This window comes from Macaca thibetana, chromosome 20 (genome assembly GCF_024542745.1).
Source record: "Macaca thibetana thibetana isolate TM-01 chromosome 20, ASM2454274v1, whole genome shotgun sequence".
NCBI classification, from domain to species: domain Eukaryota; kingdom Metazoa; phylum Chordata; class Mammalia; order Primates; family Cercopithecidae; genus Macaca; species Macaca thibetana.
This window is the reverse complement of record NC_065597.1, coordinates 34,059,845-34,073,704: the sequence shown is the minus strand read 5'-3', so window position 1 is coordinate 34,073,704 and position 13,860 is coordinate 34,059,845. Positions and strand designations below refer to the sequence as shown.

The 13,860-nt window shown below is 51.7% G+C and overlaps 1 protein-coding gene across 5 annotated transcripts in view; it reads right to left on the bottom strand.

The window, feature by feature from the left end:
- KIFC3 (kinesin family member C3) overlaps positions 1 to 13,860 on the bottom strand; it is a 45,311-nt gene that overhangs the window by 18,604 nt on the left and 12,847 nt on the right. The window contains exons 4-5 of one of the 5 annotated variants that reach the window (XM_050772885.1): positions 12,825 to 12,963; positions 9,741 to 9,943 (exon numbers count right to left, since the gene is read on the bottom strand). The exons of 2 other annotated variants lie outside the window; for them this stretch is intronic. In XM_050772885.1, coding sequence (XP_050628842.1) covers positions 9,741 to 9,943; positions 12,825 to 12,963 — 342 coding nt within the window. Of the gene's footprint in view, positions 1 to 7,084; positions 8,061 to 9,194; positions 9,659 to 9,740; positions 9,944 to 12,824; positions 12,964 to 13,860 lie in introns of those variants that run through there. 2 more of the 5 variants (XM_050772888.1, XM_050772890.1) reach the window with 2 other exon arrangements.

Here is a 13,860-nt window from a genome sequence, read left to right as displayed (position 1 = left end):
GGTCTGTGTTTTCTCAGCTGTCTGCTTCCAAGGCGGCCTCTTACTATCACAGAGAGAAAACCTGCTGGTTACCTCTTTACCTCCCACCAAGCCCAGCAATGATCATCAGCTGTCTGCTAAGGAAAAGTGGCCTCTCCCAGGCCAAAACTGCTGAGCTGGGAAGGCCAGAGGGCCCGGAATCCAGACAACCTCAAGGAAACTCAGCCCAGAGGCCAGCCGGGCGGCCCTGGCAGCACACCCTGTGGAGCCCACAGAAGGCCTGATCCTGGCTCTATGACCACTGGCCAGGCCGGTCTGTCCCCTGTCCATGCCACCCTGCCTCTGTTGCCAAGTCTTCACCTCTGGGTCCTTCTGCCACTGACGGGCAAGTAATAGCAGCTGACAATTTGAATTCTTAAGCCAGGCTGCCCAGGTTCTAATCCAGACATTCCCTTACCCGCTGGGTAACCCTGGACAAGTCTCTTAAGTTCTCTGTGTCTCTTATTTTCCTTATTTGCATAATGAGGCCACCTCTTGGAGGCTGTCTCGAGGATTAAATGAGTGATATATGCAAAGGAAAGGTCTGTGAAGGCAGGGATTTTTGTCTGTTGTGTTCAGCACTATACTCCCAGTGTCTGAAACAGTGTCTGGTACACAGTAGGTGTTCAGTAAGTACATGTAGGAGGAATGCTGAATGCATGAGGGGCCAGCCAGAGCAGAGCTTGTGGATGAGGTTGGTAAGCAGAGACAGAAAGGGTGGGGGGGCTGGAGTGTGCTGAAGGATGCTCATCTCCACCAAAGGCAGGAGCTGCCACTCGACCTCAAGCGGTGGGTGCCATGTGGGAATGTCAGCTCAGAGGTGCCACATCTTCCAATATTTCATGACAAAAAGGAAGTCTAGAGTTTGATATGAATTTAATTAAGATTTAAATGTTGGAATTAATTTGATTTTAAAAGCAGGACAATTAGAACTAATAAATTCAGCAAAGTTGAAGGACACAAAATGAACACACAAAAATCGGTTACATTTCTACAACTAACAATAAACAATCCAAAAAGGAAATTAAGAAAATAGTTCCATTTACAATAGCATCAAAAAGAATAAGGTACTGAGGAATAAACTTAACAAAGGTTAAATATTGTATGCTAAAAACTACAAAATACTGGTGAAAGAAATTAAAGATGACACCAATAAATAGAAAGACATTCCATGTTCATGGATTAGATGTAATATTGTTAAGGTGTCAATACCACCCAAAGTGATCTACAGATTCAATGCAATGCCTAACAAAATCCCAATGACATTTTCTGAAGAAATAGAAAAATCCTTATCAGGGGACACCATATAGCTAAAACAGTCTTGAAAGACTGAAGGTCTCACACTTCCTGATCCCAAAACTCATTAAAAAGCTACAGCAGTTTGGCCAGGCGCGGTGGCTCATGCCTGTAATCCCAGCACTTTGGGAGGTCGAGGCAGGCGGATCACTTGAGGTCAGGAGTTCGAGGCCAGCCTGGCCAACATGGCGAAACCCCATCTCTACTAAAAATACAAAAATTAGCCAGGCCTCATGGCAGGCGCCTGTAGTCCCAGCTACTCAGGAGGCTGAGGCAGGAGAATCACTTGAACCTGAGAGACAGAAGTTGCAGTGAGCTGAGATCGCACCTCTGTGCTACAGCCTGGGCGGCAGAGCGAGACTCCATCTCAAATGAAAAAAAAAGCTACAGCAATCAAAGCAGTGTGGTACTGGCATTAAAACAACATAAATACCAATGGAATGGAATACAGAGTCCAGAAATAAACCCTGACATACATGGTTAAATGATTTTTGACAAGGTTGCCAAGACCATTTAATGTGGGAAAGGATAATCTTTTCAACAAATGGTGCTGAGAAAACTGGATATCCACAGGCAAAAGAATGGAGTTGGATCCTTACCTTATACCATATACAAAAATTCACTCGAAATAGATCAAAGAGGGCCAGGCATGGTATAATCCCAGCACTTTGGGAGGCCAGGGTAGGAGGACTGCTTGAGCCCAGGAGTTCTAGACCAGCCTGGGCAACACAGGGAGACCCTGTCTCTACAACAAGTAAACAAAATTAGCTGGGCATGGTGGCACACGCCTGTGGTCCCAGCTACTAGGGAGGCTGAGGCGGGAGGATCACCTGAGCCCAGGAGGCCAAGGCCGCAGTGAGCCATGATCACACCACCACACTGCAGCCTGGGCAACAGAGCAAGATCTTGTGTCAAAATAAAAAACAAAAAGCCCCAAAGACCTAAATGTGAGAGCTAAAACTATAAAACTCTCAGAAGAAAATAGAGGAGAAAATGTCATGACATTAAATTTGGCAATGATTTCTTGGATATACACCAAAGGCAGAGGCAATAAAAGAAAAAATAGATAAGTTGGACTTCATCAAAATTAAACACTTTTTTTTTTTTTTTTTTTTTTTTTTTTTTTTTTTTTTTTTGAGACGGAGTCTTGCTCTGTAGCCCGGGCTGGAGTGCAGTGGCCGGATCTCAGCTCACTGCAAGCTCCGCCTCCCGGGTTTACGCCATTCTCCTGCCTCAGCCTCCGGAGTAGCTGGGACTACAGGCGCCCGCCACCTCGCCTGGCTAGTTTTTTGTATTTTTAGTAGAGACGGGGTTTCACGGTGTTAGCCAGGATGGTCTCGATCTCCTGACCTCGTGATCCGCCCGTCTCGGCCTCCCAAAGTGCTGGGATTACAGGCTTGAGCCACCGCGCCCGGCTAAACACTTTTGTATAACAAAGGACACTATCAACAGAGTGAAAAGGCAACACGTGGAAAATACTTGCAAATCATTTATCTGATAAGGAGCTATTATTCTGGATATATAAAGAACTACAACTCAACAACAACAAACCCAATTAAAGAATGAGCAAAGAACGTGAATAGAAATTTCTCCAGGGAAGACATACAAATAGCTAAAACAGACATGAAAAGATATTTAATATCACTGGCATTAGGGAAATGCAACTCAAAACCACTATGAGATACCACTGCACACCTATTAGGATGGCCATTGCAAAAATAAAAATAAGCAGGAGCAAGTCCCAGCTACTCCAGGAGGCTGAAGCACAAAGATTGCCTGAGGCCAGGAGTTCAGAGGCTGCAGTGAGCTACGACCATGAATGGCCACTGCACTCTAGCCTGGGCAACATAGCGAGACCTCATTTCTACAAATAAATAAAACGAAAAACCAAGTGCTCATAAGGATATGGAGAAACTGGAACCTCTGTGCACTGTTGGTGGGAATGTAAAATGGTGCAGCCACTATGGAAAACAGTATAAGTTCCTCAAAAAATTAAAAATAGAACTATCATATGATCCAGCAATTCCATTTCTGGGTATATACCCAAAAGAATTTAAAGGAGGGACTCAAAGAGATACTTGTACACTCACGTTTATAGCAGCATTATTCACAGTAACCAAAAAGTAGAAGCAAGCCATGGATGGATGAATGGAAAAACAAAACAAAATATGGTATATCCATACAATGGAATATTATTCAGCCTTAAAAAGGAAGAAAATTCTGATGCATGCTACATGGATGAATTTTGAGGACATTATACTAAGTGAAATAAGCCAGTCGCAGAAGGACAAATATTGGATGATTCCACTTACATGAGTAGTCAAACCCACGGAGATAGATGAAGAATGAGGAGTTACTGTTTAATGGGGCCCAGATTTCAGTAGGGGAAGATGAAAAGAGTTCCGGAGATGGATGGTGTATTAGTGAGTTTTCACACTGCTATAAAGAAATACATAAGACTGGGTAATTTATAAAGAAAAGAGGTTTCATCAGGCACAGTGTCTCACACCGGTAATCCCAGCACTCCGGGAGGCCGAGGCAGGTGGATCACTTGAGGTCAGGAGTCTAAGACCAGCCTGGCCAACATGGTGAAACCCTGTCTCTACTAAAAATACAAAAGCCGGGCATGGTGGCGTACACCTGTAGTCCCAGTTTACGCAGGAGCCTGAGGCAGGAGAATCACTTGAACCCAGGAGGTGGAAGTGGCAGTGAGCTGAGATTGTGCCACTGTACTCCAGCCTGGATGACAGAGACTCCATCTCAAAAAATAAAAATAAGTAAGTAAATAAATAAACAAACAGATAAATAAAAGAAAAGAGGTTTAATTGACTCACAGTTCCACATGGCTGGGGAGGCCTCAGGAAACTTATAATGCTGGCAGAAGGAGAAGGAGACACAAGGCATGTCTTCCATGGCAGCAGGAGAGAGAAAGTGAGCGCACGAAGGGCAAACTGCCACTTTTAAACCATCAGACCTCATGAGAACTCACCATCACAAGAACTGCATGGAGGAAACCACCCCATGCTCCATTCACCTCTCACCAGGTCCCTCTCTTGATATGTGGGGATTATAATTCGAGATGAAATTTGGGTGGGGACACAGAGCCAAACCATATCAGATGGTGATGGTTATTGCACAATGAGAATGTGCTGCTGCTGAACTTAACTCTCAAAAATGCTTCAGATCAGCCGGGCGCGGTGGCTCACACCTGTAATCCCAGCACTTTGGGAGACTGAAGCAGGTGGATCACCTGAGGTCAGGAATTTAAGAATAGCCTGGCCAACATGATGAAACCCTATCTCTACTAAAAATACAAAAATTAGCCAGGTGTGGTGTTGCGCACCTGTAGTCTCAGTTACTCAGGAGGCTGAAGTGGGAGAATTCCTTGAACCCAGGAGGCAGAGGTTGCAGTGAGCTGAGATCGTGCCACTTCACTCCAGCCTGGGCGACAGAGCAAGACTCTCTCAAACAAACAAAAAAAATGCTTAAGATGGTAAATTTTATGTTACATCTATTTTTAAAATGATAAAAAAAAATAAAAAAGAAGAAGAAGACGACGGCAGCCAAACAAGACACATTTGAGGGCAAGAGCTAGTTTTCCAGCCTGTGGCCTCTGAAGACAATTTTTTTTTTTTTTTTTTTTTTTTTTGAGATGGAGTCTTGCTCTGTCATGCAGGCTGGAGTACAGTGGCACGATCTTGGCTCACTGCAACTTTCGCCTCCCAGGTTCAAGCAGTTCTCCTGCCTCAGCCTCCCTAGTAGCTGGACTTACAAGTGTGCAACACCACACCCGGCTAATTCTTGTATTTTTAGTAGAAACGGGGTTTCACCATGTTGGCCAGGCTGGTCTTGAACTCCTGACCTCAGATGATCTGCCCACCTCGGCCTCCCAAAGTTCTGGGATTATAGGTGTGAGCCACTGTGCCCGGCCTGAAGACAGTTTTTTAAGGTTCACTCTTGAGGTGCAGGGGGCAGGAAGGGAGTGCAGTGAGTGCCAGGCACAGCGGCTCACGCCTGTAATCCCAGCACTTTGGGAGGCTGAGGCAGGCAGATCTCTTGAGTCCAGGAGTTTGAGACCTGCCTAGGCAATATAGCAAGACTCCGTCTGGACAGAAAATACAAAAGTGGGCCAGGTGTGGTGGACACCTGTGGTCCCAGTTATTCAGGAGGCTTAGGTGGGAGAATGGCTTGAGCCCAGTAGGCAGGGGCTACAGTGAGCTGTGATCACGCCCCTGCACTCCAGCCTGGGTGACAAAGTGAGACCGTCTCAAAATAAAAAAGGAGTGTAGTGAGGTCTGGGCAGCATGTCACATTGTTGGGAACTTCAGGAACCTTGAGGCCATGGCTCTAGGGACATCCACAAGAGGACAGGGGAACTCAAGGCCAGCAGGACGTGGCCTGGAACTGTTGTTAACAACACTGGGGAGGGTCATCCCAACAGCCACAGCCTCGGTCACCAGACCGAGATGAGCGGCCTCTGTGGCCTGGGTCAGCTGGGTGCTCAAGGACTATGGACCTTTGGCCCAATTGCTCTCAGTATACACAAACACCTCCTCCACCTGGCACAGCAGTGGGGAGGCCTGAAGAGACCACTGCAGCCCCCACAAGCCCAGATCCCAACAGTGATAATGGAGCCCCGTTAACTGAATCAGCTTTGCCAGTAGGGCAGGGGGATTTCATAAGATCATTTTTCATCCCCTATTCCCCTGAGGTAGGAACTATTATTATCCCCATTTTACAGGAAGAAAAACTGAGCTCCTAAGAGGCTAAGCCTTGGTTAGGCAACTTACTTGAGGTCACCTGACCAGTAAGTGGTGGACCTAGCACTGGAACTCGCATCTGACTGACCCTTGCAGAACCCTCACCCTTAACCATGGGGCCACACAGCCTTGCAGGAACAGCAGTGTGAGAAAGCAGCCGATCAGAAGCCAGTGTGCACAAGGCTGGGAACACAGCACCACGGAAAACAAGGCACAGTGTATCCCCTGGTGGGCTTTGCTTAGAGAGGCAACGTTCAGAATTCCAGGAAAGTCCAAGTCTGCGTCAAACCACAGTGAGGCTAGCAGGAGACCAGGGCACACGGGAGTGATAGCTCATGACGCACCACACGTTACAGTTGACCATCCTTTTTTCTGTCCACTCTTACAACAGATCCACCCCTAAACTGCAATGGAACATTTAGTAAGCCCCAGTTTAGAGACTGGGAAGTGAAGGCTCAGAGAGAAGGTGACTTCCTACACCTGCCCAGCTGGCATGTGGCATAGCCAGAATAGAATCCTGCTCACGGGATTCCAAATCCAAAACTCTCCCAGTAACAACAATGGTGTGGCCACAGCAACACCAATGACTCACTAAGGATCATCTCACCACATCCTATTATTACATCCATTTCACAGATGAGGAAACTGACCTGCAGAGTGGTAATTAACTGTCCCAAGGTCACATAGCTAATGAGTAGTGCCAAAGTCAGGGTTTGAACCCAGCTCTAGACCCATGTGGTTGGCCACATCTCCACAAGGTTGGGCCCCCCAGAGAGTATCTCAGAGACCTGGAGCTTCAGATACATCCCCTGAGAAATTTCCAGAAAAGAGCTGCAGTCAGAAAGTTCAAGGACAGGCCAGGTGCTGTAGCTCATGCCTGTAATCCCAGCACCTTGGGAGGCCGAGGCAGGTGGATCACCTGAGGTCAGGAGTTCGAGACCAGCCTGAACAACATGGTGAAACCCCATCTCTACTAAAAATACAAATTAGCCAGGCATGGTGATGGATACCTGTAATCCTAGCTACTCGGGAGGCTGATGCAGGACAATTGATTGAACCTGGGAGGTGGAGATTGCAGTGAGCCGAGATCGCGCCATTGCATTCCAGCCTGGGCAATGAGATCAAAACTCCATCTCAAAAAAGAGGAAAAGAAAAAGAAAAACAACGTTCAAGGGCAAAATGTGAACAAAGACCAGGAACCATTCTGAATTCCCAAGTCACTTGCGGGAGTGGGATAGGCTCAGGGTTTCTCCTAAGAGTGGCTGGAGAGCTGGGGGTCAAAGAACTAAAAAGGCTGGGATGTTTCCTCCTCAGTTTCCCTTCTTAAAATGTAAGTTGATTTTGTTAATTAAAGGAAAAATGTTTTCAAAAACCTCTTTAAAGTCACAAAAGGTTAGATACTATGATTTCACTTCTATGAAATGTTCAGAAAAGACAAATCCATAAAAACAGAAAGCAGATTAAAGGTTGCCAGGGGCCGTGGGGCAAGGAGCATGGGGAGTGACCGTCAGTAGGCCCGGTGGAGTGATGAAGATGTTTGGCAATGAGACACTGGTGATGGGTGCATTGCCATCTTAATATACTTACCACCGACTACTGAACTGTACACTTTCAAGGGGTGAATTTTATGGCATGTGAATTATATCTCCACAAAGTCCTTTTCTTTTCTTTCTTTTTTTTTTTTTTTGATGGAGTTTTGCTCTTGTTGCCCAGGCTGGAGTGCAGTGGCGTGATCTTGGCTCACTGCAACCTTCCCTTCCCAGGTTCAAGCGATTCTCCTGCCTCAGCCTGCCGAGTAGTTAGGATTACAGGTGCCCGCCACCACACCCAGCTAATTTTTGTAATTTTAGTAGAGACGTGGTTTCACTATGTTGGCCAGGCTGGTCTTGAACTCCTGACCTCAAGCGATCCACTTGCCTTGGCTTCCCAAAATGCTGGGATTACAGGCATGAGTTACTGCGCCCAGCCCACGAAGCCCTTTAAAAAAACACTTATTTGCAAAATGAAGTGTCTGAAGAGCCTAACTGGGGAAGGTCAGGGAAGGAAGAGGGGCTGCTCAGCCTTTGCCTGAGGCCAGATGGGTGTCCTGCAGGGTGGGCCCTGGACCCCCTGCAACCCCCAAGGCGCTTGAGCCACGCCCCTCCTACCACAAGTCCCTTTGCACTGGATGGGCCCCAGCTCAGAGTGCACTTCCCTCTGCTCTATCCCAGAGCTTAGCTCAAGATGCCCAGGGACAAGACCTCGAGGCCATGCGTGTGCCCATCCCATCGAGCCCTTCCCACTTTATGTGGGTGTGTGAAGCAAATGTCCATTTTCCCACAGGCAGAGCCTCCACTGGGTGGGAGCCTACTGTCCACTGGGGTATCCCCCATGCCCAGCTCAGTGCGAGTACAAAAGGGGCATGCACAAATACCCAAGGAAGCAGGTGGGCATGCAGCAGGCAAGAGGATACAGGGCTGGCCTAGAGGAGCCCCCAGTTAGTGGGGAAGGCAGGCCCAGATAGTCAAGCTGTGGGGTAAGTGTGTAAGAAGAAGACACAGAGCATGAGGGGCACCCCAAGGAGGCCCACCCGAGTCAGCAAGGGGCATGGGGGCAGGCCAGGCCATTCTTGAGAAGAGAACACACCTGTAAGCTGGAAGAAATGCTGCATTTCAAAAGCGTGCACAATATGCTGCCCCCAGAACTGAGAGAACAAGTCACAGCACATATGAGGCACAATAGGCAGACATCGGCATGTCCAGGCCATCTCTTTGCTGGCTCATGGGACACACAAAGAACTTAGCTCTACCTGAAGGCCAGTCTGTCAACACAGAGTCCTGGGCCCAGAGCTCAGAGGCCCAACAGCCAGGCCAGGGCACTGGATCAGAAGGGGGGATGATGTGGCAGACGGGCTTGGAGACCTTGGGGAAGTGGGCAAGGCTGAGATACAATCCTAGAGACAGCCACTGAGGAGAAGAGCGGGGAAGGAGGGCTGGGAGCTGAGTGGAGATCCAGAAGGAGAAGAAAGTGACGCAGCCACACATACACAAGAGGGCCGGTGGTCAGCCCCACAGGACACGCAGCTTATCAGCCAATGGTACCCAAATGTTCTGCCCAGCCAACGAAGGAGACAACGCTGACCTGCATGAACCCTGGCTCTCCCTGGCTTCCAGAGGTTTGAGAGATCCATTCCCCAACACGCACTCAAACTAGCGTCCACCTTTAACGAGAAATCAAAAGCATGAGAAATGTCATGCCAACCTCCTGTGGGGTGACCATCTGATGAGTTTTGTCCACTCGGGCTGCCCAGTGCAGGGCACCACGGAAGATGGGGTGGACTCAGGGTGGGAAGCACCCCGCCCCGCACCTTCCTGTTCCACTCACATCTACATCACCTCCTAGGGAGGCAGGTCCTGGCCCCCTGTAACCCAAGGAGATGGGGCACAAGAAGGATCAGGATGGGAGGCCCCTGTAAGCTGAAAGAAATGCTGCATCTCAAAAGTGCATCCTCCAGGATGGGAGGCCTCTGACTCTTACCACCCTACCCTCCAGCATATTCCAGGAGACGAGACCCCAGCTGTCTCCTCTTACACCAGTAGCCTGGTGGGGTCAGGTGCCCCAGGTGGTGTCCTCTGACCTGCTCCATAGTGGGCAGTGGCCTCTGCCCATCCCAGCCTCCCCAGGTACCTGGTTCTGCAGCTGGGTGGATGTGACCTGCTGGTCACTGTCGCGGAGGACCAGCCTCTCCCTTAGGACCACCAGTTCCTCCTGTAGCTGGGCCTTCTCCTCCTGGAGCTGGGACATGGCCTCCACCATCCTATGCACCACGGGGGCCGCACCTGGTGGCCCTGACAGGCTCAAGCACCTCCTGCTGCCAAAGAGACGCCCACCTACAAGCAAAGTAGTGGCTGATGAGAGGGCAGCAGAGGTCCCACGCTGGCAGAGGAGAGGGTCCATCACAACAGGGCAGACCGCCAGGGATGATGGGGTGCAAGCAGAGGGGGTGGGCAACCAGGTGAAGCTGGGGCAGCAGCGGCATAGGTTAGCTGGGGCCTCCAGGGCCTGTCCCAGAAAAAGACACTTCCCCAGGCAGCATCTGGGGGATTAACTTGCCTGGATCAGGACTTAAGAAAGCAACTTCCACTGAATACGGCTCTCAAAGCACATGTTCTAGGTCTGATGGGCCAGCCTCTCTCCATGGCCAGGCTGCAAGGAATTGCAGCTGGGAAAGACAAGGGATTCTCACCCTAGAAAACTCTATTCTTGTAGGAACGTTATTTCTTTAAGTCTCAAACCCTCTCAAGAGTACAGAAGAGAAGAGTGGGGCTCCCCAGCCTCCCCATGTGGCAAGTGGTCAACTGTGCAGAGAGAGGGGAGCCAAGGGAGCCGTGTGCATGTGGGAGGGACAGACAGACCAGGACACAAAGCCTGCCCTGCACATAGGGCAAGAACTCAGCCAGCCAGCACCTAGCAAGGATGGAGCGCAGGGACCTCCCAGGCAAGACAGAGGGAGTCCTCCTCCTCCAAAGGCCCGCCACTGTCCTGTCACCAGGAATGAGAGAGATGGACAGATGGATGAAGGACAAGAACACAGAATCGGGGCCCATGACCTGTGCACGGCGCCTGGGATGCTTGTTATAGCTTGCTTCCAGGGCGCCAAGAATGGCCATGGTCTCTGCAGGTAGGGAGCAAAGAGTCTGAGGGAGAGAGAGAAGAATGGGGGGCTGGGGAGGAAGGGTGGGGGATTTGCCTCCTCCCTTCAGGGAGCACAAATGGGACATGACAGAGCATGGCAGAGTGAAGGGTGAAGAGGGGCATCTGCTGGCCAGAGAGCGCTGCTCTCTACCTTGGAGCCTGGGGCTCTAGGCGTTCCCACATTAGTCCCCAGGAATCCCAGCCCTCAGCAGGCTGGGGTTGGGGGCTCCTAGACCCTGGGAAGGAAGCCACTTGCACCTGAAGTCACACACCCCTCTGACAGCCTGGCCTGAGGGAAGCCAAACGGACTCAGATGGACAGGGAAGTGGGGAGGGTACAGCTTGCAGCTGGGCGGGGACATCTTGGCACAGCCCCAGGAGGAGGGGCAGATGGGTAGAGGCCCCCTGCCCCGCTCTAGGAGAGCAGGAGGGGCACACACAGGTTGGCTCTTCCCTCCTCCACCCGAGCACTCCGGAGAGCTGGAGCTGGGCATCCCCGGTTGGGTGGTGACCCTGGCTGTGTGGCCTGCACGTGACACAGCATGCATGTCACACAGAGCTGGCCAAGCTCCTGTGATCTGTTCTAGAGCGAGTGAGGTCAGACGGATGCTTCCAGGCCTGCACACGCGGCAGCATGAGCGGCATGTGACCAGCGTGGCCCTCAGCCCTTTGCAGGCTGCTGCAGTGAGGCAGGGAACGCACTGGACTCCTGGCCCAGGAGCTGGTTCTGCCACTCGAGAGACGTGTGGGAGGGGCCCGGCAGGAGCTTCCTAGGAGAAATGGGGACAAGGGGCCTTGCCTGAAAGGAGCCCAGCACCGTGGAGATGCACAGGCGTGGGTGGCTGTTACACAACAGGCCATGGGGCAGAAATGAGGCCTCGGAGGGCCCAGTTCATCCGGAACACTGCTCACATCATGGGATGTCACCCCCAGAGGGGCTCGCCGGGTCTCGGCACCGCGGCAGGGCAGTGGGACGGGGGCCAGGAGAGTGCTTGTGGAGAAAAGATCTCCAAGAAGCTCAGGGAGGTCCCAGAAAGGGGAGGATGGGAGGACGAGGTGAGATCAAAGGGGCCCTTGTGCTGGAGAGGTTGCACTCGGGTTCAAAGATGCGATGCAGGCACGGCCTGGCCCCACTGACCAGGTCACCCTTGCTATTCCCTGGAATCGGCCTTCCTCTTCTCAATGCACAATCAGCAAGATGATGTCCCCTGCCCGAGGCTGGCCTGCTCACACTCAGCCAGACCCCAACCCCTGCCGCTCGCTGCAGAAGACTGCCTGGGCCCAGACAGGCCGGAACGCCAGAACGGGGCTCCGGACAGCCTCAGAGAAGGGAGTGGCTCCTTCCACCACATGGCAAGTTCAGACACACAAGTTAACCTTTTGGTGATGGAGGAGGAACATGACAGAAAGGCCAGCTCCTCTTTCCTTCACATGCTCTCGGCCTTCCCCCGGGATCCTGGAGGATGCTGCTTCCCCATTATCACCGGGCTCTCGCTTACTGCCAGGGATCCCCGGCATGGACCCGTAAGACTACAAGGGGGGCCTGTAGAATCTTCCAGAACCAGCCAGCCCTGGACACCATGGCAGACCCTGCCAGAGAATAGCTGAGCCACCGGCTCCTTTATCTCAGCCTCTGACCAGGAGAATCAAAGTCCTGTTCTAGGAGCCTCCAGACCTTGGGAGCCCATGGATAGGAGGGAGAAGGCCGAGTCTCTCTGCAGGCAGTGGCGTCTGTGAGGCTGCCACCCTCGCCCTGCTTTAGACAGGCACTGGGAAAAGACAAAAAGCAGAGAAATTCAACCCCAGCCCACGCTGGCCAAGGCCTCTTATCACTGGGTGGGGCCTGGATGCTGTGGGAGGCAGGTCGAGATGAAGGTTCCATACACACCACTGTCCCTGAAACTGGGAGAGGCAGGCGGGGGGCTTGGAGCTATGGGGGCTCCAGGCAGCTGGAGTCTGTCTAGGCCACCTCCAGCCAGGGAGGACAGGGCATAGGGATAGCACCAACCGCACAAAAGCCTCCCTCCTGTGCTGGCTTCACTGGGGAGTGCCGGGTCGGCGGGCAGGCCTGCTTTACCTGTATTCTCTACATTCATGGTGCCACCAGCTTCCTGGGCCTCCCGGGCCCGCCTGGGGGCCGGTGCCTGTCCCTTCCAAAGCTTCTCTTCTTTCGTCCCCTGACTCTGGCTCTTGCACCCCTTGTCCTGTAGGGCCTGCTGCCAAGACACAACCAAAATCCTCACATGAAGGAGACTGCGCCAGGGAAGGACCCTCGAGCCAAAGGATGGTGCACTCCCAGAGCTGGCCAGGATCCCAGGGCCCAGGGGGTCCAGTCCCTCCCTGTGTGGGTGGGTGGGGACGTTGAGGCCCAGGATCTGGAAGAGGATGTGCCAGGTCCCACAGCAAGACAGTGGCGGTGCCTTATCCTGGCCTCCCTCAGCAGCTGGTCTTCTACCCCAGCAAAGAAGGTTCTTAGGTACTTCAAGTTCTCAGGCGAAGCTCATGCCATCCCTGCAGAGTCTGAGAGTCACCAGCACAGAGGCCGGCTCACTTCCAGTGCACACGCCCCATAGGCAACCATCCAGCCCCACCACACACATAACCTCAGGGCAACTGCTCCCATGCCGATGCTGCCACCCCAGGCACACAGCCCTACATCTCCAGATGGAACCCCCAGGACTGCCAAGGAGGCTGCCCATGAGTCTGTCTGAGCAGAAGGGCCACAGCCCTGCCTCCTTCACTTTCCCCGCCCCACAGGGCTATCGAGAGGCCATGAGAAGCCATCTCCTCTTCCAGGGCGAACACAGGCAAAGGACTCGAGACAGAGAGGGCCAGTGCGCAGGCACAGGGAGAGAGAGGGGAGGCACGAAGAGGTGTTTCATCCAGAGAGCGTCACCTACCGCTCACACATAAAGATGCCCAAGGCAGGCGGCAGGGCCACATGCAAAGAGTGAACCCATTTGAGGATCATGAAAATAAAACAGGCATAGAGACAAATCAAGAGAACTATATGGACAGTGATCCTCTCTGGAAGGTTGGGGAGATGGTGTAGTGGCTGAGAGTAGAAACAAGCATCATTTCAATTTGTGGGGAATAAAAAGAAAGTTCACAAC